General features: G+C 59.6%; 1 protein-coding gene across 1 annotated transcript in view; it reads right to left on the bottom strand.

The window, feature by feature from the left end:
• LRIG1 (leucine rich repeats and immunoglobulin like domains 1) overlaps nucleotides 1-18,791 on the bottom strand; it is a 31,977-nt gene extending 13,186 nt beyond the window's left edge. The window contains exons 1-9 of the mRNA XM_081105447.1: nucleotides 18,660-18,791; nucleotides 16,153-16,296; nucleotides 14,661-14,804; nucleotides 12,144-12,287; nucleotides 9,628-9,771; nucleotides 8,830-8,910; nucleotides 5,304-5,375; nucleotides 4,588-4,659; nucleotides 1,217-1,380 (exon numbers count right to left, since the gene is read on the bottom strand). Of these exons, the coding sequence (XP_080961573.1) occupies nucleotides 1,217-1,380; nucleotides 4,588-4,659; nucleotides 5,304-5,375; nucleotides 8,830-8,910; nucleotides 9,628-9,771; nucleotides 12,144-12,287; nucleotides 14,661-14,671 (688 nt within the window). The 5' untranslated portion in view covers nucleotides 14,672-14,804; nucleotides 16,153-16,296; nucleotides 18,660-18,791. The remainder of the gene's footprint in view (nucleotides 1-1,216; nucleotides 1,381-4,587; nucleotides 4,660-5,303; nucleotides 5,376-8,829; nucleotides 8,911-9,627; nucleotides 9,772-12,143; nucleotides 12,288-14,660; nucleotides 14,805-16,152; nucleotides 16,297-18,659) is intronic.
• Nucleotides 18,792-21,577: the final 2,786 nt, after the last annotated feature.

Here is a 21,577-nt window from a genome sequence, read left to right as displayed (position 1 = left end):
TGATGCTCACATCTCCATCTTATAAAAAATGAATGGGAGACTAGCACAGAGCTTGCACCTTTGCTCTCTGCCAGTGTTTCCATGGCTCCCACCCACACCCGATGACACCTGGGTGGGAGCCCAAGGGGTAAGGGGTGCTACAGCCCAGAACATGCCAGGGCCACAGGCTGGAGGCTACATGCGACATATAAAGGGAAAGGAGAGGGAGAGAGGGCAGAGCACTCGACCTCAGAGAGCTCTGACCATCCTGGCGCCCTAAGGACCAGGCCCTGATAGCATCTGCCCCAGGGGTGAGAGCCACGTGCACCCCACCTTCTGCACGGAGCTCCCAGGAGACTGATCAGTAAGAAAAGCTGCTACCGCGTTGGCAGGGTCTTTAAGGCTGTGCTGGACTGATCGGGAGAAAGGTGGGCGGGCACACGGCTATGACTGTGCGCACAAAGTAGGGCCAAGAAGTAGCCCACAGGGGCCCCCATATCACTAGGGGTGCTCCTGGGTATGATCACCAGAGCAGGGACCGGAGCTCGGGCAGACGGGGAGGAGCGATGGAGGCAGCTGGACTCATGCTGGCCCAGCTGCTCCAGGCAGGCCTGGGACCCCCACCCGCTTCGCTCCTGCTCAGAGCACAGACCAGGAACAGCGCACAGGTGGTCATTCTCGGAGCACGTCTCCCTGGCCACTGCACTATTCCTATCTGCGCTGGAGCCCAACCACCCTGGGCAAGAGCTGCGTTCCAACAATCAGAAGGAAAAGGAATTTCAAGCTACAAGTGCAGATTCAGTGGTTTGAGAAACAGCAAGAGGGCAAGTCAACATGAAGGAATTATTTTTACTACAGCGCGTGTTCTCCTGGGACTCGTTCTTCCTGCATTTAACCTTTCATTCTTGGGGTTGGAAAGAAACACATTAAAACCCAGGCTCCGACACTGAGCAAATCCACAGCCACACCAGGCCCCAGAGCCCTCCTGAAATAACAAACTATCTTCCTGTAACTGATTACTCTGACTTGTAACTGAACCACCCCACTCCCTTCTGCCTAAAGCGTGGACTCCAAGAGCCGCATAAGGAGGCGGCCTGGCCATAAACACCACGTGTGGTTTCCGTGGGAGGCAAGCAGCACCCAGCAGCTGATGGAAACCGCTCTGGTCACAGGAACCACCCCGTGACGAGCTCCTGGCTCCGCGCCCGGCACGGGAGGCGACCACAGACGGGCTTACCACACACGAAACTCTCCGGGGGCACCCAGAAGATGCTCTGGCCCTGCAGCGCTGCCGGGTGGGCGCAGGTGGCGGTCACGGAGGCCTGCAGCGTCCGGCCCAGCAGCCACGAGGGCAGCCACCGGAGCTGGCAGTCACACAGGAAGCTCTCGCTGCTGATGCGGCTGCAAGAGAAACAAATGCTCAGCGCCACAGCGACCCGTCGCCCGGTCAGCTTCTGCCGCTCGTGCAGCAGGTTGATGGGCATGGTTCCCTCCCGGTCCCTCTGCAGCCACAGGCCATCCACCTGGAGATGCTGGTAAAACGCAGCTTCTGGCTGCGTAGGCCGGGTGGACCCACGACCCTGCCTCTAACACGCTCTGGGTGACGCTGGGACGCGGGCCCGAGCACCACGTGCACGGCACCAGCCGCGTTCAGACACGTCCTCCGACCGCCACGCTCTGCCGTGACCGGGACGCTCACGCTCCGGGCCTGAGAGCAGGGCTCCTGGTGAACAAGGGAGCCGCAGGGGGCCTGGGACCGCGATCTCCACGCTGCACCGGTTCTGTGGAGGCGCCACCTCTACACGACGGCCCCTTGTCTGGCAGGGCTGCGTGTTTCCTCGGAGGCGGGCCTGGCCCACACTCGTCGGCCCGCGTCGCTGCACCAGCACCAGAGAGGCCCGCGGCTCCGCTCCCAGAGCTGAGCTCACCGCGCTGCCGGGGCATGGGAACGCGCCCCTTTGGTTTTGGGAGGCTCCAACCAAAACAGAGAATATTTTCATTTTCATTTCTTAGCAATTGAGGATCCGCCTTTGAACAGAAATCGGAATCGCCGTCTCTGGACATTCCTTCCTGCACAGTCACTCAAAGACAAGCCAACCCAGGGTCTCACTGCCCTGTTCCCAGGCCCAGGAGACACCGGGCTCCTGGTCACACCCCGCCCCCAGGACACGGTGCCTGGAAACTCCAAACGTGACGGGGCCAACACCACGCCATCAGCCTCCGTCCCACCCACCATCTTCCTCCGACGCCGGCACAGCTCCCTTGCTTCACTGTGGCTGCTGAGGTCACAGCCAGGGAGCGGGGCTGCAGCCGCTCAGCCACATCACACCTTCGCTTCCCGCCCTCCTGCCGGCCCCGGTTAGCTGGGCATCTTCACTGACCAAGCTTACTTGGGGAAGAATCTTTTTAAAGACAGAACAATTGCCTCAAAGCCATGATAAGTGGGACGCTGGCCCAGGTCAGACCTTCAAATCAGCATTAGCTTTGATCTGAACTTGTGGGGCAGGTAGCTAGCTCTGTGCTTAGACCTCGGGGGGCTGTTCTGCTGCAGAGTCAATGGCCTGGTGACGAGGGGAGCGCTCCCTGTCAGAAGCTCACGGGTCCCCCCAGGAGGGGATCTTGGTGCCGCCCCTTCCTCTCAAGCAGCAGGACAGCCTGGTGCTCGGACATGTGTCCAGCCAGACACTGGGCCTTCCGTGTGCGGCGCTCGGCACCCAGCGGGGGACAGGGACAGATTTCATCTGAGCCACAGGAACAAACTGGGACACTGTCCTGGGTGAGAAACGTGTGTGGAAAGGGTCAAGCCTCACACCACACACTCAGCGTCCCTGCGTCCCATCCTGAGGGCTTCCCCATCCTCCACAATGAAGCCCCCTCGGGAGCCCAGGCCACAGAAGCTACCGGCACTCGGCGGAGAGAAAGCCTTCGTGAGGACCAACAGGACAGAGGGCGCTGGGCCCTGGCCTCTGTCCACACACACGAGTTACTGCAAAGAAAGGCTGGGCTGAGACTGGACAAGGACCCTGCCAGCAACCCGAGGCCCTGCCGACTGAACGCCTACTGCCCCAACTCTAACGCAGCCTCGCCAACGTCCTCCGCGGCCGCCGCCAGCCGTCCCAACACTCCGTCCGCGGCTCCCTCGTGCATCTCATGACTCCAACTCAGAGTGTGTTTCTAATCATCACTGTGGAAATTTACCCAGAGGATGACTAAGCACACAGTACAACCTGCCTTGATCTGATGGGGAAGAAAATGACCAAGTGGAATTCACCGTTTCTCCAGCAGAAGGCTGGGCCCAGGGCCAGGCACAGCTGGTACACGCAGTGACTGATGGGAAACGCAGGCAGAGGGCCAAGCTGCGCCTCCGGCCCGCAGATGCGGGGGTGGGAGGGCCGTGTCCCGCACCTGGGAGTGTGCAGCTGCTTCCAACTAGAACGCTGTCTCAGGAAACCGCAATTTTTAGAAGGCCAAAGGGACATCTTATCTCCTGTCCTTTCCTTTCTCTCAAATATCCTCTTCCCACTTACTTAGATATGTTTAACATTACAGTTGAAAAGTTTCAAAAACAGAAAGGCTGGAAGAAATGTAATGTAAACACTCCGTACTCACGGCTTAGATTTTACAATCAACACCCGGCTCTCTGTGCCATGTCACACATCCGTCCGTGCGCCAGCCTCCACGCACGCCCACTCTAACGTGGGACCCTTCCGAAAAGCACTACTGGATGGGCGGGAACCTCACAGCACAGTCCGTCTCACCACGAGGGTGTCGCCAGGGCCTGCTTCCCGCTCTGGTTCCTCCGTCCCTGCCTGCCTGCATTCGAGGGTCCCCAGCGGCCTCAGGAGTCAGGGTGCAGACGGCCCTCCCGTGGCACTGCGCTTTGCCAACCCCTGTGAGAACCACGGCCGCACCTCAGGGGCCAACTTTCCGGCCAGGCCTTGCGGCTGCGGCATCAGATTTCTGCACCGAAGAAGGAAGGAACGTGGAAGCCGCTACCCAGATCCCGAGACTGGCTCCTCTGCCACAGACAGGACACAGGGGAGCTCCACCATCCCCCACGGGCCCACGATAACAGCCCACAGCGCAGCACCAACCAGGAACTCCAGGGCCTTGGGCCCGGACGTCCCACCGTCATCTCTGCCCTGCTCACGGCCCCGTCCTTTAAAGCAGCCGCTCGACACAGACCCTTCATTTTAAGCACACCCGGAAGATGAAAGCGTGCGCCTGCCCTAACTAAAGGGGCGACTGCGTGGTCTAGGCTCGTGTCCTGTGACCGAGCAACGCTGGTCAAGCGCAGCCGGGCTGTCTCCTCTAACCCAGCTGCCTGGCACCCGGCCCCGCCCGTCTCTCACGCACTATTCACGGCCGCCGCCGCTACAGCAAGTCTGCGCTGCCCAGACAGACCATGGCACCCGGAGCCGGGAACAGCTGGAAGTGGTGTGCTTACCCCTGGTCCAGAGTAACCCCCAGGGAATCTTTTTAAAAGAAAATATGTTACACAGAACGATAAGGGTAACAACTATTCACAAGATGAGGCACAATCCAAATCAGGCCTTTGTCGCTCTGACACTGTGGGTGCTAACGGGGCCCAGACGCCCGGGTACTCACAGCTCTTTGAGGTTCCTCATCTTCGCGAAGGCATCAAACTGGACAGACCTGATCGCATTCTCACCAAGGTTCCTGCAAAAGAACACCCTTTACTGAGGCAGGGAGCGCCGCACCTTCTAGGCAGCCCGCATCTGAGCCAGGGCTCGGGGTGTTCAGGACGGCCCGGTTGTGCGGGGAGCCAGGCCCGTGTCCGTGCTGTCTTTTCGCAGACATGGGCAGGAGCATGGGGAGTAACTCTGGAGCAAGCCAGCCTTCAGGGGAGCGTGAGCCAGGAGAGGCCTGCCCACCAAGCCAACAGGCAGACCTTTCCAACAGGTCAGCCTGGATCACGGACAAGATACACTAAGAATCCAGCACTGGAGTCACCCTCCCCGGACCCACGAGGAGAAAACCTCCCTCGAAGCAATCTGAAGCCACTGCAGCGGAGATGCCAGGCTGCCCCGGCCAGGCCCTGGGAGTGTGGAGGGGCCTGGCCGGGGCAAGAGACGGAGGGGACTTGTCCATCGTTGACGGCATTAATTGGGAGCTCACCCCGGGCCATGTGCAGTGCAAGGCTCCTGGCACAGGCAAATAAAGGCCAGAGTTGAAGCTGACTTATACCGAGGATGAAGCAGCTGGCGTTTCCGATCGCCTGCGTCTCGGCTTACAACTGTGGCTAAGTGGCCAGCGGCTCCCGAGCCGCACTTGGTGGAAGGAAGGTCTGCCCAGGTACTCACAGGTGCTCCAGGCTGTCCAGCCCCGAGAATGCTCTCTTAGCCACCGACTTGATCTTGTTTCCAGACAGAGATCTGCAGTTTCCAAACATCCACAAGGGGCGGTGGGGGAGGGGAGGGGGCCACAGGGAGGGGCGGGAGAAAGAACACAGTTAGGGTAGTGCTGCCTGACAGCGTGTCCCGAGCGGCAGGTGGAGACCTGGCCTGTGCTGAGCTCACGGGCAGTAGCGCACAGGCCTTCCCCTTGGTGAAGTGAAAGGCGTGTCTTCATTGGAATTCAGCGGTGGCAACAGGCTGAGATTGCCAGAAAGGCCCCTCGGACATTAAGTGGGAATCACCTGGTCCTGGCTGCCTCTCTCCACGGACCACCCGAGGGTGGGGCTGAGGGTAGCCGTGGCCTCGGAGGAGGAAGTGGTCAGAGACGGAAATGAAAACTCAGAACCAAATACCACCCACTTCTGAAAACTGCATTCTGGACGGAGGTCCCCAGGGAGGCAGGAGAGGCAGGAGGAGGCAGGAAGAGGCAGGGAGGGTCATGGAGATGGCTCCCTAGTCTGCACCTGCCCCAGGGAGCTGGACCTGCCTAGGAAGGCCCTCAGGACCTGAGGGGCAGTGCCTTGGCCTCTTGAGCAAGAACACAGGTTGTCAATGACACCAATGGACCAGGCTCACCACGTCCCAGGGCGGTGTTCTCCCAGGTCAGCCTTCTGTCTCTCCTGCCCAGATCCTGGGCCGCCCACCCGCTGGGAGGCTCCTGCTTCCAGCCAATTCCCTCCCAAACTCAGTGACGGCTGAGTTTTCTTAGGAATCACGATCTGACACAGGAAGGCTGTGCAATGCACAGGAAAGCTTGTTTCTGGACCGGCGGAGGAGGGGGGGGGTAGGGGAGGGGAGGGGAGGGGAGGGAAGGGAAGGGAGAGGAGGGGAGGGGAGGGGAGGGGAGGGGAGGGGAGAGGAAGGGAAGGGAGAGGAGGGGAGGGGAGGGGAGGGGAGGGGAGGGGAGAGGAAGGGAAGGGAGAGGAGGGGAGGGGAGGGGAGGGGAGGGGAGGGAAGGGAAGGGAGAGGAGGGGAGGGGAGGGGAGAGGAGGGGAGGGGGGGAGGGGAGGGAGGGGAGGGGAGGGGAGGGAAGGGAAGAGAAAGGGAAGGGAAGGGAAGCAGCACCTTGAAGATGCTGGACAAGGGGATGAAAAGAACTAAGGTCTCAGGGTTCCCTCCTCGGCACCAGGCGCTCTGATGAGAGCCTGTCGCACAGGGAGCTGGCTGCCGAACACGGGGTCCTGCCGAGCACCCGGGCCCCCCCCAGGCCCGTTACAGAGGGACTGCTGGGAACAGACCCCTGGAGATCCGAGCTGCTGACCTGGGGGACGCCTGGGCAGGCGGGCGGGGAGGGAGGGTAGAAAGCCGGCCTGGCTCATGCAGGGGGAAGGGGGAGGTTCCTCCTCCAGGGTCCACTGAGAATCAGGAGCAAGATCTCAACTCAAGGCCAGCTCCACCTGCAGACCTAGGTGAAGACTGGGACCCACAAGGAAAACGAAGCCCCAGACCTCCCGGAAAGGACAAAGGGCAGAAAACACAGCCTTGGAGAAATCTAAGGACGCAGGGCAGCCGCTGGCCCAGCACCAGCCTAACTGCAAGGGCCCTGGGGTCTCGGCAAACCCCGGATGCTTCTTCAGAATAGACAGATGCAGCCGCCAGCCCCGGAGGAGGCGCTGTCTCCGCCTGCTACCTGGCCACTGCGAACCATGTCCATCGGGGCTTCCCGATGCCCCACCAGGAACACACTCTCTTCTCGGGCTTCTGCTTAAGGACCCCTGCCCCCTCCCCCCTCACCGCCCAGCAACTGAGTGTAGCCTTCAGACAAAGCCAGCTGTTTGCTGCCTCCGGAGGTGATAGGGGCACGGAGGCCAAGACCCCGCTGCCTCTCCTTTCTCCCGGAGGCAGTCTGCATGGATGTGAAGTCTCATCGGAATGTCCACCACCTCTCAATCTGCAGCTCACAGCTGAGACCAAATAAACCGCGCACACGGATGCCGGTGGCCACGCAGACTAGTGGCCTCCCCCTTCCTGCCCCCCACCCCCACCCAGCGGAGCAGTAACAGCACCCTGGGCACTAAACCCCTCGCCCTGAAGCACCGCCCACCTCGCATTACTCAGCTCCAGGTCCTAGCAAATGCTCTGCCTGTGGTGAAGTCTCCTGCAAACTAGTAAGCTAGGTCCAGGAAAGCTGTGCTTCTGTCAGCCATTATATATGAGTCACACTGGCCTCTCTGACAGTGAGGGCAGGCTGTTATTTCTAATGGTGACAATAGCAATAAAGCAAATTCTCAAGTCCTCAAGTACGCAGGGCTAATCACCTTGCTGGTAGATGGAAACAAGGCCCACATTCTCCCCGCAGACATCTGGGGTGGGGGCAGGGCTCGGCTGGCAGAGGACAGCCCTGACGCAAGGCTGCTGTGGAGGAAGAGCAGGCTTCGGGTGTCCCATGTGGCAGGGCAGACCCCCCACTGTGCTATGGGGGGGTAGAGGGGCCAGGAGGCGGGGAGGAGGGAGCGTTTTCAGGGAAAAGGGCTGACTGGCACTTGTGACAAGCTGTCAGAATACAGGACGCAAGAAGAGACAGTCTCAGCACGCACAGCTTCTTACTCAGAACTGAGCACAGAAGGTATGACAACCACTTCTCAAAGCACGTCAGAAACATTCACTGTACACGCTCCCCAGGGCCCGCACCGCTGCTCCCAGATGGTACTTTCCACTCTCCCGCCTCCGGTCAGGGGCAGGCTCGGGGCAGCAGCAGGCCTGTCTCCCCCGTCTGTCCTCCTCCAAACCCCTCGGAGAGGCAGGTGGACAGTGGTAACTGCTCCGGTCCCCACTCCTGCAGAGAGAGCTGGGGGGACGCAGAGAAGGGGGGCAAGCGAGGGAGACACGTGGGTGAATGCCACCTGCCACCCACCAGCCGTGTGGTCTTGGGCAAACCCCTCCAGTTCTGTTTCCTCAGCAGAAAGGCCGCACGGCAGCCGCCCTCGCAGACTGCTAGATGGGACACGCGCGGCCTCACAGAAGGCCTGGCCAAGTCTAGGAACTCAAAGAACAAAACAAACAGCAGACACCTTCAATGGAAACAGCTACTACACTACCCTGTAAACGCCTCTGTTTAAAAGTATGATCGACAACAAAAACACTGATTAAAGACTCGCTTTACACATTTCACACAATGTCTTCGAGGAAGAGGTCAAGACTCCGTCATGCAAAGAACAATGGAAAACTTGGCTATTCTCACATCAGTTCTAAATGGGGGGGGGGGGGGGGGCGCTCTGACAGGCCCAGGGCACCAGGTCTCCAGCCCTAAAGAAACCAACACCCAGGGCAACAAGACCACTGGCCAGAGAAGCTGGGAGCACGTCTCCCTCCCTCCTCCTCAGATTTCTCTTCCCAAACCAACGCCAGCCGCTCTCCCAGCTGGGCCGGACCCAGGTGCCTGGGGCCAAGGGCCCCCCGGGCAGAGCTCCCAGACGTCAGAGGCGATACTCACAGCTTGCTGAGGCTGTCGAGCCCCGTGAACGCGCCGCTCGTGTCCTCTATTGTGCCCGAGATCTCGTTATGACCCAGGTCCCTGGGGAAGACAGACAGACAGCTCACCACCCAGCTCTCCACTCGTTCTTCACAGGAAGTGGCGGACAGACCGCCATGAGGCTGAAACATCCAAGTGTATTCTGGGCGCCCAGCTGCGACACTCGATGGAGAGAAGCGAGGCCGCTGAGCCCGAAGCCCAGGGGTGCACCCCGTGCGGGGAGGCCTGGCTTTCCCAGCTTCCCGCAGGCCTGACGCACGTTGAGCAAGCAGCTCCCCCACCTCATCTGCTCCCCGTGGGCCGGGGCCGGGAAGGAAGGTTGCAGGCAGCATGTGGGAAGCCTGGTCTGTGCCCACCCCCGAGAGCGGACACCTGGCCCCGCACTAAGTCAGGTCTCCATCTGCTCTCTCACCAACCAGAGGCCCTTTTCTTCCTCCTTCTCTTTAGTCCTCACCGCAACATGCTTATTGACTTTGGAGGGACGGGAAGGCCGCGAGAGAAGCATCCATGTGAGAGAGCGACTGGCTGCCTTCTGTACTTGCCCTGAGCGGGAATTGAACCCACAACCTTCCAGTATATGGGGTGACACTCCCCAGTTCTTTTCCAGCTGATTATGTAAAAGTGTGAGCCTGCGCAGAGCAGCTCAGTTTTGGGTCCAATGCTGACTGGCATCCGGTGGAAGGGGCCCCAACGAAGCAGCTGGCTGCTCACTGCCCTCCCAGCGGGAGCCCCCCAGCCCCACCCCACAGGGAGACGTACAAGACACGCAGGTTTCTGAGTCCCTTGAAGGCGCCTTCCGCGATGTGGCTGATGGAGTTGTGGCTGAGGCGCAGGATGCTTAAGCTACTGAGGTCGGCCAGGCTCCCCTCGTCCAGCCGAGTGAGGTTGTTGAAGGACAGACTCCTGTGGAGGGGGGCGGGGGGAGGGAGCAACGTCACTGCAGGTTGCCCAGGTTGCCTGCTCCCCTCCTGGGCATCAGCCGTGCCAGCCGGGCCTCAGCGGGAGGGGACAGCACCAGGACCCCGGGGGTAGAGTGGCCAGGCAGCTGAGACCCTTCCGGGCCTGGCACTCAGCCTGACTCCTGGGATGTTGGTGGAGGTCACAGAGACCAGGAAGTGTGGTGACCGAGGACTATGCAGAGGCCACGCAGCTCAGGAACGCTCAAGGCTCCAGGCTCCAGACCTCACGTGGGTGCCCAGGGCCTGTCCTGACCCAGTTTCTGAGAGGCTTTCTCAGTAGGGGCTTGAAATTGACAGGGCCCCAGCGTGTGCACAGGGAGCAGGCGCCTAGGTAGGCTCCCTACATCGGCCAGCAGAGGGCACCACTGGCCACCACCTGGCACAAGTCTTCCTCACAGGCCTTCCACCTCACCTGGGCATCTCCCTGGGCACCAGAGCCTCCTGTCCAGACATCTATGGTGACCCCCCCCACCCCCCACTGTCAGCTGACCAGCTTCCCTGAGCGTCAGAATCGAACCTTCCTTCCTCCGGGCACCCCCTGCCCCCCTCTCACAGCCCTGCCTAGGTTGGTTCCTTGGTGTGTTAAGTCATCTATCCTTGAAAAATGGGAAATTTGGTCTAGGGCAGGAATACGGACAATAAATTTGGAGAAGACTGATGAAAGTTTAACAGCAGCAGGGAGTGCGTCTCTCCCTCCGGCAGAAATAAGTCCTGGTGTCTGTCAGTCGCAGAGACCTGGCAGGAGATCAAACTTACATCCTCACCTGCAGTCAAAGGATGTAGCTTAAAGGAGGGGTGGGGACATGCTGGCAAGCGGTCCTAAATCCGGCCTCGAGGTGCCCTGGGTATTGGGCAAGCTGCTAGGCCGCAAGGGCCCTGCTGTGACCCCCTCTACTCCTCTACCCCTCTCCAGGGCACAGACGAGGCTGCGCTGCCCGCAGCCTCTCACAGCTGCTCTGGCCCCAGGGCCCATGCCCCTGCCGCGGGCGGGCAGACCTGGGAGACCTGCTGCTTCCCTGGCTGCCAGGCCCGGTTGGCAGGCGACCATGGGTCTTGGGGTTCCTGATCGGGTTCCAGCCTGACCAAGGGGCAGGAAGGAGCCACCAGGACCACGTGAGAATGCCATGCAATGGCACCGGCACCGCGGTGAAGGGTCAGCAATAAACCCTACGGGCTCACACTCACACCCACACCCAAGGGAGTGAAAGGAAAGGAAGAGGCAGGACATCGATCTTCTTCGGGGAATGATGGGTTCCAGGCCAGTGCAGGGCGGGCGGGTGGGCGGGGGGGGGGGGGCACAGACGGACAGGGAGGCACAGATGGGGACGCCACGGCACACTGAAACATCCCCGAGTTTGCCCGGTGAGGGCGAGCAGCCAGACAGGCAGAGGCTTGGCCTCATAACCACCGTTCACTTCGGAGGGTACATCTTTTCTTGCAGTCACAACTAAAAAACAGAGAGCCCACCCCAACCCTCTTCTAAAAGGTAGAGGAGCGCACTGGACTAGAACTGAGAAACCTTGAGCTTATTGAACTGAAGTAACAAACACAATGAGAATCCACTTTTTTCCTCCAAACAACCATCTTTTAGACCTGGGACAGGGGCAGGGGCCTGTGCACCCGGCCGCCCGCCTTGGCCCGCAGCTGCCCGCCCAGAGGAGCCTCGCGCCGGCTCAGGGACCTGGGACACCAGCGCAGGCTCCCAGGTCCAGCCAGGGCCTGTCGGGGAGTCTCCCAAAGGGACGAGGGGCCGTCTGTCTCAGTAAAGCACAGGCCCAGGCCCAGGTGCCTCGCCACCAGGCCCGGGTGCAGGGGACCTGGGGGGGAAGGGGAGGAGCCAGTGCGGAGACCTGGCTACATGCAGGAAGGCAGCGACCACGAGGGCACGTAAACCGTCTGCCAGCGTGTCGCCATCTCTCAGGATCGCTGTCCTCGCTGTGTTTGAGCCCAAGTAACCCCTTCCCTAAAGAAGTCCGTGTTCCTTGTGGCCATTAATGAGCAACAGCTCTGTGAGCAGCTGCACGGAGAACCTCCTGCAGGCTGCCCGGGCCCTCTCCAGCCCAGGCGGCCAAGGCTGCCCCTGGGGAACAGAGAGAAGGGAGCAGGAAGGGTCAAGCTCAGACCACTGAGGTCTGCAGCCTCGGGGTCCTGCTCCGGGCCTGGTGCTGGGCGCTGGCCTCCCTGACAGGTCAGTGCCTCCTTTGAGCCCTGCCCGCCTGAGCCCGCCCCGCCCACCGAGCTGCGGGACACACCAGGCCCCAGCCACGCCAGGCAGGCAGAGTCTAACGGGCACAGCGCACAGCGGGCGACACTCACAGCTCGTGCAGCTTCTGGCAGAAGCTCCAGCCGTCGCGGCTGATGCGGGAGATGGAGTTGTTGCTGAGGTGGAGCTGGTGCAGGGCTGTGAGGCCGTAGAGCGAGCCGCTGTTCACCTCCCCCAGGCTGTTGTGCTCCAGGTGCCTGCAACGACAGCCACACGCACGCTGGAGGAGGCGGGCCCCGGGCCATTCCCCACGGCCAGAGCAGGGGGCTGGCGCCCAGGACCCGACACCGCAGAGCCCCTGGTCGGCACCAAGGACTCACTGACAGTACACGAGGGTGTGTGTGCATGCGCGCATGTGTGCGCACGCGTGTGTAGGCAAGACAGGCAAACCCAAACAGATGGGGAGTGTCCAGGCCAAGTTCAGAACCAGGCACACAAATGGGCAGATGCGCTGCACAATGAGGGCAGAGACCATGAAAGAAAAACCCTGCAGATGAGGAAACCCTGGGGTCAGACCCCTTGGATTTAAATCCCACTTTTGCTCCTCTGTGGGCTACGGGACCTGGACCTGTGGAAAATGGAGGTGCCCAAAGGTACTCCTCCACAGGCTGCTGAGGAACACGAGAAAACATGTCAGAACTCAGCCCGGCGCTGAGGGCTCACGCTCCCGTCAAGAGGAAGCCAGGACACTGCCACCGGCTTCCTGGCCCTGCAGCCTGGCCACGCCCGGCCCGACCGGAGAGCAGAAGCCGGTCACCCACAGGTTGCCCCACTCTACGACAAGCACTCGGGCACCGCTTCCGCTGCCATCCACCGCGCTGTCTGCTGCTGCAGAAGGAAGCACTGACTCTGAGGCAGCTCGTCACCCCACTGGTGTGACTTGTTCAACATGAAAACCACGCGCGTGTGCTCATTGCACTTCCTTCTGCAAATTCTCTGTCATCTCAGCCCACCCAGCACACGACCACCTAGATTTCAAAGTCTAAAATGACAGTTTTAAGATGTCAGGTGAAAGTGTACTTCACTATGTAAAAACAGATACAGCTGGTCCAAGGCAGCATAGAAGAGAGGGAGACGCAAAACCACAGGCTAATGCCATCACTTCTCAGTGTGAGTGTGTGTGCATGTGTGTGTGACTGTGCATGTGTATATATGTGTTATGTGTATTAGTGTGTGTATGTGTGGGTATCTGAGTGTATGTGTGTGTGTCAGCATGTGTATGTGAGTCTATGTGTGTTTATGTGTATGTGTGTGTCAGTGTATGTGTGTGAGTGTACTGGCATGTGTGTGCATATGAATGTGTATGAGTATATGTGTATGTGCATGTATGAGTGTATATGTATGTGTGTGAGTGTGTATCAGTATTGTATGTGTGTTAGTGTATGTGAATATAAGAGTATGTGTGTTACTAGTATATGTATGTGTGTGAATGTTAGTATGTGTATATGTGTATCTGAATGTATGTATGTCAGCATGTGTATGTGAATGTGTATGTGTGTCCGTATGTGTATGTGTGTGTGTCAGTGTATGTGTGTGTATATGTGTGAGTGTATGTGTGTGTGTGAGTGTATGTGTGTGTCAGTATGTATGTCTGTGTGTGTGTATGTGAATGTGTGAGTATATGTGTGTGCGCATGTGTATGTATATGTGTGTGAGTGTGTGTATGTGAATGTGTGTGTAAGAGTATGTGTGTATGAATGTAAAAGGCATGGTCGAGAGACAGGAACTAGAATAGCTTTTGTTTCGTTGCAAAGAAAACTAATAAAAAAACACAGTAGCATCATGTGTGGAGACTGGGGGGAGCGGAACGGTGTCTTGAACAAGTGAAACCACTGACCATAAAGCAGACAACCAGACTGACAAACCCAGGCAGCGGTGAAGTGTCTAACGGGGCACAACCACCAGCAGGACGACAGCCAGGAAAACTCAAGCAGAGAAGTAAGACGTGACTGCTGCTGGGAGCACACGTCGGCGAGGGACGAGGGCAGGAGTGGACGCCACGCTTTCCTCCCAGTCTGAGCACATGTGCAACCGCGAGGCAGGTCCTTCTGACGCACAGTAAACAAATCTAAATGTCCGAAAGCGGAAGCGGGCACCTGCCTTCTCCGCCCTGTCCGCGCCTTCGTGTGGTTTTGCGTGACTCAGCGGCAGCACGAGCAGCGATGTGCACGTCTGTTCCCTGGAAAAGGGGCAGCTGCACCAACGCCCACTGAGCTCACCAAACGAGAAATCAATCTCCCAGGATGAGCGGTACATGTCGGCCCACCTGCACCTCAGACCGTCAGACCCCCAACAGGGGAGAGAACTTTCTGTAGGGTGTGGGGCGGGGGAGGGTCTGGGAGGGGAGCCACGAAGGAGGGGGAGCAGCCCCAGAAGGATGGCCCCCTGTCTTCACTACCCAACGTTCTCCACCAAATCCACTCAACTGCCCTGAGATTTTCCCAACCTTCCAGGGAAACACCCTTATCTGGAGTCCCCAGAAACACGAGTGAGGCCCCGCCGAAGTCCTAACAGCCCTTGGCAGAGGACGCCACACAGACCACACGGGCCCCGGCGCGGCGCATACTCACAGCGCCTGCATCCTGGACAGCCCCCAGAAGGCCCCGTCCGTCAGCCGGCTGATGTTGTTCCGCTGCAGCTTCAGCACCTCCAGGCTGTCCAGCCCCTGGAACGTCAGGCCCTCGATCAGCCGGATCCGATTCCGATTCAGGTCCCTAGAGACAAAGCCGGTGGGTTCAGAGCGTCCAGCACGCACCCCTCACCTGCAGCCACTCCCACAGTCCCTGCTGGGTCTCCAGGCAGCCGGGAAAATCCGGGTGGAGGGTCCTGGTGGAGCTGGTGTGAGGGGCACCCGCCAGGCAGCCCCTGGCACTGCCCGGGCCCCAGCTAAGGAACAAAGAGGGGAGAGCTCCTGAGCGAGGGAGCGCCCATTCCTCCGGGACAGCTGTCTGCAGCGAGGAGGGGATGGGACTCAGGATGCAAGCGCCCCAGGCGAGCAACACAAGCCCAGACCAGGCGCCTCACCCAGGAAAACCTAACGGAAGCAAGGCTTCCCACGGGAGGCACTCCCAGCATCTCCAGCCGCGGAGAGCAGTCACTGCCCAGGGGAGCGAGGGGGCTGGACACACCACGGAGCACACGTTTGGCTTCTGGCCCCTGTGATAAACCTCTTAACCAAAGGATTTCAGGAACCTGGGGGCTGGGTCTGTCGGCAGCGCTGGGGGGAGGGGTGGGGAAGCCAGGCTCCTCAGAAAGCCCTTGGTTTTCCCCAAATACTTGGGCAGCACCTCAGGGCCTGCCTCACGCAGACCTGCCGAGCGACAGGACCGGGACGCAGGGAGCGGGAGCCGGGCGCTGGCAGGGTGCGCGTGAAGCAGCGCTGGGTGCACCCTACCTTCCTGTCACACCTAGCTCTGAGCACCTGTTTTGTTCTGTTTAAACCAAATCCCAATAGTGGCTTATTTTCCTGAGATATATTCTTTTGCTACAAAGATGATACAGGAAATAAAAACGGAACAAGTACTCCATCGGGTTCAAAAAAGAGGTTTTCTCGACTCCAAACTCTGGGCCATTCCCAGAGGGTACTGGGCCTTGGTCATCAAAAACTAAACAAAGAGATCCTCTCCAGAAAAAATCAATCAATCAACAAACTAGGTGACGACGATGGCCTCTCTCTTGCTCAGGACGCCCTCCAGATACACTAGCTTCCTCTCACGCTGCCCACGCGCTGGGCACCATGAGGCCGTGGCACAGACTGTACAGGAGCCCACGCGGCCTGAGCTCCGCCAGCGCGGCTAGCGAGCAGGAGTCCTCCTTGTGCTCTGGAGCGTGGCCACAGGCCGCACCCTCCATCCTCAGTGGGTCTCAGCAGCCGGAGAGCCGCAGGCACCAGACCAGCGCCCAGTCTGCTTTGACTGGGTGTCACCACTGGGTCACTGTGGGTCGTTCGCGCAGGGCTTGGCCGGGAGCGCGGAAGGAGCTGCATTTGGCACAAGGTCCTCGGGGGGGTCTGGCCCCACCAGGCTTGGTGACCCGAACGAACATGCGGGTTTCCACACTCACAGCTGTGTCAGCCTCGGCAGCTTGAACGCTTTCACAGGAAGCTGGGTGATCCTGTTCCGGCTCAGGCGAAGCGTCAGCAGCGACCGCGACAGACCGTCAAACGCTCCGGACTCCAGGGTGCCGATCCGGTTGCTTGCCAGGTTGCTGGAATGATCCGGGAGAGAGAAGATGTGGTCAGCAGGAGGCCTTCCTCATTCTGTTACGGACACCAGACCCGCCAACTTGGGAAAATAAGCCACCACCCAGAGACACGGTGTCCTGAGACACTGACACCCGTGCACTCCCCACGGGACAGCCAGGTGTGGAGGGGGCAGCTCTCCCCACGGGACAGCCAGGTGTGGAGGGGGCAGCTCTCCCCACGGGACAGCCAGGTGTGGAGGGGGCAGCTCTCCCCACGGGACAGCCAGGTGTGGAGGGGGCAGCTCTCCCCACGGGACAGCCAGGTGAGGAGGGGGCAGCTCTCCCCACAGGACAGCCAGGTGTGGAGGGGGCAGCACCACCCATGCAGGACGGAGCTGTGTCCGCCTGGAGCACATGCACCGAGGCCAGTGGGTGACACCAGGAGGGAGGAAACCAGCACCTCCACAACCAGCACCCCCTACTCCAGCCCTGCTGGGTGCTGCCACCTCCAGGGCCATCTGCAGGATTCCTCCTCAGCACCCATAAGCCAAGGTGAGGGTCAGGGTTGGTGAGAGAAGCCCCAGGAAGCAGAAAGCACTGCGAGGCAAAGCCCACGTGGATGTCATCGTTTGGGGGACAGCCTTTAATGTTGAAGTGGGTCTCACTGTACGGCTTACGTAATAAAGGTGCACAAACCCGTTCGTGGCAGTGATTTTAAATCTAAGGCACACTCCAGTTAAAGGGCCTGGCAGTCTCCCTTCAGAACACACGCCTCACAGCGATGGGCCCCACTGCCAGGATTCTGCGTGTAAGAACGCCTCCCCTCCCAGCGCACGGCAGCCCACAGCCCGCCTCTGTGGTCCCACTGTGCGCATTGACAGAGCAAGAAGAGAGGAGAAGGGACAGAAAAGGGGGGAACACTCATGTCCCATGAGACGCTACCACTACCTCTCCTATTCCCCAAATGCGGGTTTTGGTGGCTTAAGCAGAAGGAGAAGCTCCGAGAGAACTTTCTACAGGGAGCGAGGGAACAGGCATCTTTCGTTGCCCCACCAGGCACAGCCAGGACAAGGCACATGAGGGTCCTCTGCAAAGGGGGCTGGACCGCTTGTTCCCAGCACTCCAGGTCAGAGGACAGTCTGGGTAAGTGGTCGGCAAACTGCGGCTCGCAAGCCACATGCGGCTCTTTGGCCCCTTGAGTGCGGCTCTCCCACAAAATATCGACTTCTGCGCATGGGCCACGAAGTTTCAATCGCACTGTACGTGCACGCCTGCACATGGTATTTTGTGGAATTTTGTGGAAGAGCCACACTCAGCGGGCCAAAGAGCTGCATGTGGCTCACGAGCCGCAGTTTGCCAACCATGGGTCTGGGTGATAAAGACACACTGGCCACTGTGTGCAAACAGAAAGCACCCCCTGCTCTCAGGCACAGGGAGAAGGCCACTGCCATTCAACTCAGCAGGTGGTGGTTTCCTGGTTCCACGCAAACAGGTGCCAGGTCGGGGCACAGCTCTGCAGAGACCGCCCGGGCCTGGGCTCTGCCACCCTGGCCTCTGAAGGCCCCGGGCTCCCGTTCCCAGTCCAGGGCCTCGGTGCAGCCTGAGAGAAGCCTCTCCTCTCCCTGCGGGCCCTGGAACACACTCGTGCTGAGCCGTGGCCGCCGAGCAGATGGGTCACCGTGGCCCCATCGAGCCTTGCGGACGGTCTCCAGGGAGTCAGGACGGAGTCGGGCGGGAGTGAACTCACACGTCATCAGAGCGTGCCTCCTCCGCCAGAACCTTCAGTTTCTTCCCCAAAGCAGTCTTTCCCACCAACAGGCAGTGGGTCAAATAGGTTTTAACTTGCCTCCCAGCTGCCGTACAATGGGTATGAGAGAGCGCATTAAGATGGGTAAAAGCAAAACAGACTGACAGCAAAATCTAGAAGATTCTGAGAACCCACAGCATGGAGCTCCTGCTCTCTCAAGTGCACCAAGTGCGCGTTTCAATAGTGCATGACGCTAGACAGACATGCGGACAGGCCCTCCTCGCAGAGGTCCCCCAGCCTTCCTCGAGAGCTTGCGTCTCCTCTCCGCCTTCCTGGCGGCAACCCCGTAAGCGGGAAAGAGAGCAGGCTTTGTAGCCAAGACAGGCCTGTATCTGAGGCTCACTTCTCTCAGTGGTGAGTCTACTAAGCTCACCCGTACGCTCCCGGCCTCAGCTGCCTGTCCGTCTCTAACGCTCTACCATAGAGGACGCTGCCCTGGGCGCCCAGCCCTGGGCTCTGCAGAGGCCGCACGAGGAGCTCTGTGCCCAGCTGCACGGCCTCAGCACGGCCACGGCTGAGAAGAGGAAGCGCCCTCCCTGCCACCAGCCCTGGTGCCCGCCCGGCAGCGCAGGGCACTTACAGCTCCTTTAAGGGCGGTCCCTGCAGGAAGCAGGCGCTGTGCACCTCCGTGAGGTTGTTCCAGCTCAGGTCCAGCACCTCCAGCGCCAGGTAGGCCCTCAGCTGGCGCCCCTCCACGCTGCGGATCTTGTTGTGCTGCCTGAAACACACGGAGGACGTGACTCAAGCATGTCTTTCTGCACAGAAACAATTGTTTTCCCTACCACTTCGTTTAGACTCATTTTTTCCTGTTTTGCTCTCAAAAAATTACAAATGCAGTGACACTCCAGGTGCCATCCCCTCACCTCCCTCCCCTCGAGCTGTCACCAGCTGGGCGGGTGCTAGACAGAGCACCCCTGTCTGTCTGGGCGGGTGCCAGACAGAGCACCCAAGTCTGTCCGAGTTCCAAGCCCAGGCTGCTCCCCCCAAAGGCGAGAACAGAGGGGGACACTTCAGACACGTGCAGAGCGCACGGCATGACCGGAACCTGGGCTCGCCGATGCCCTCCCTCAGCGAGCGCCCAGTGCGACCAGCCAGCTCCCAGTGCTTCCCATCTCGAACCTTCGGGCCCCCATCCAACCCCACCACGTACAGGGCTGCAGGCCTTGAGCCCACAGCCAGTTAATCCATCTCAACACGTGGCTACACTCCTCACACTTTACCAATACCTACCCTGTGCCAGGCGTGCAGACAGGCACAAGGGATTAAAAAAAAAAAGACAAAATCTCCCCCAGGGAGACCAGGAACTCGGTGCTGGATCTGACGAGACCGAATCCCCTGACCTCTGCTGCTAGCCCTCGGTCACTGTGTTCCTGCTTCCAGGCCTGGAAATGGGAGCTCAGCATCTCAACCTGGAGCACACAGGGCCCTGCGACGCACCTGCGGCTGCCACCTCAGACTGGGCCTTCCCTTGTTCTTCCCATCTGCCTCTGTGCTGCCGCCACCACTCACCCGGCCCGTGACCCAACTCCCTCCTCATCCTAGGGACGCGGGTGACCCACCCTGACCCGCACGGAAGCACGCGGCAGATGTTAGCTAAGGATTCCGTGTTGCACCCCCTCCAAGAAAGGCGTCTTACCGCAGTGGTTTAAACGTACCTTTAATCCTGCTTCTGACAAAGCTACAGTCTAATCAACAAGCCAGTGTTTATTAATCAGGAGAAAGACAACCCACGGTAAGCAAGGCTGGAGGGAGCGGCCTGTGCATGGGCCTGGCCCGGCCTGGCAGGCTCGTCACCGCAGCCTCATCGAAGTTCAGAGTCAGACACCAGCGCGATGGGGGCAGCGCTGGCTCTGGGTCCCAGCACCCCCCAAACCAGCCTGGAGTCAGCAGTGTCAGGGTCTGCAGCCATCAGACATTCCCCCCCACACACAGTGAGCCAGGCGTTGCTTACCAAGTGGCATCTCTTTTACACAAACACTTGCCCAAACCCATTCCAGCAGCGGGAACAAGGCCCTCTTCCCAGAAGTTCGGGGCCTCCCCCCACCCTCCTTTGTTTCCTCACAACTCTCCCAGGCTCTGAACCCAAGGGCCCGCTTACAAGGCACAGCTCCACACACAGGGAGCCTCCAGAATGAAAGACTACTTTCCCTTCACGCCCCCGCCTGCCCCCACAGAGCTCTTTCCTCTGAGTTCTTTAGTAAGTTCTTAGTGAAGATAGTCTCTTCAGTTTTCTGACTCAAAAAGAAAGAGAAAGGGTAAAATAAAGTAAAAGGAAACCTTTATTATGTAAAGTATGGGAAAACAGAGTGGGAAAAAGGCAGCCTTACCCAGGACTGTGGGAGCCAGGACGAGTCTGAAAAGACAGGAAGGGGCGCCAGGGCCTGGAGTGGGACAAAGGGGGGGCCGCACACAGTGGAGGGGTCCCGGGCAGCGGCTGGAACCCCGCACTTCTCCCTGCCTCCTCTCCTTGGTCTCTGCCTTTCATCTTACACGTCTCCTGCCTTGTCAGCCTGTTCACTCACTGATCGCACGCCCTGCCCCGCGCCCGGCCGCTCTGCAGGAAGGCTCTGGGGTGCGGGGAGAGCTCCTGAAGGCAGAGCCAGGCGCCATGGAGATGAGAGAGGGCCAGGAGCCTGGGCGGTACAGAGGCAGGAAGGATGAGCCTGGGGACCAGGCTGCTGGGGCCCAGCCCAGCGTGAGGGCAGGATGCTGATGCCAGGGAGACTGGGACGCAGCAGCGCAGAGCGGATGGGGTCCTGCAGCTGGCAGGGCAGGTGGGGCCGTGCCCAAAATGCCTCCCGGGCCAGGCTGATGAGCAGGAATCCTCTCACAGGGCCAGGAGAGGGTGGCGGCAACACAGACATGAGATGGGAGAAAGGGACGGGCCCCCAGGATATGGCAATTGGAGGTGCATGAATGGGACGCTGTGTGCTCTAGTCTGGAGACGTCAAGATGACCAGGGGAGCAGCTACAGGCTACACTGTGGTCTCTGCCCACCTACGACCTGTCCCGGAGTGGCTGCATCTAGAATACAGACAGCCCTGCCCTCAACAGCACCACCCAGCAGCCTGATCAAAAAACGATCGAAGAACTTGAATCGATGCTTCCCCCCAAAAGGTATACAAACGGCCAATAGCACATGAAAAGATGATCAACATCACTGATTACTCGGGCTGTGGAGAAGCTGAAACCTGGTGCAACTGCTGAAGAAAATGGTGTGATGGGGCCTCAACAATCAAACACACAATCACCATGTGACCCAATAGTCATACTTCTGGGTATATATCCAAAAACCTGGAGGCGGATCTGAGAGGTATCTGACACTCATATTCCCAGCAGCATTATTCACAACAGTCAACAGGTGCAGCAACCCAGTGTGCATGGACAGTGGTGGGTGGGCGGGTGGAGAAGCACAATGTGGTGTCCATACAAGGGACTGTTGTTTCACCTCAAGGTGAGAGGCAAATTCTGACCCCTGCTACCACCTGGATGAATCGT

The sequence above is a fragment of the Myotis nattereri genome, assembly GCF_964212035.1.
Source record: "Myotis nattereri genome assembly, chromosome: 14".
NCBI classification, from domain to species: Eukaryota; Metazoa; Chordata; class Mammalia; order Chiroptera; family Vespertilionidae; genus Myotis; species Myotis nattereri.
Note: the sequence above shows the minus strand (reverse complement) of the source record. Positions and strands in the feature narration are given on the sequence as shown.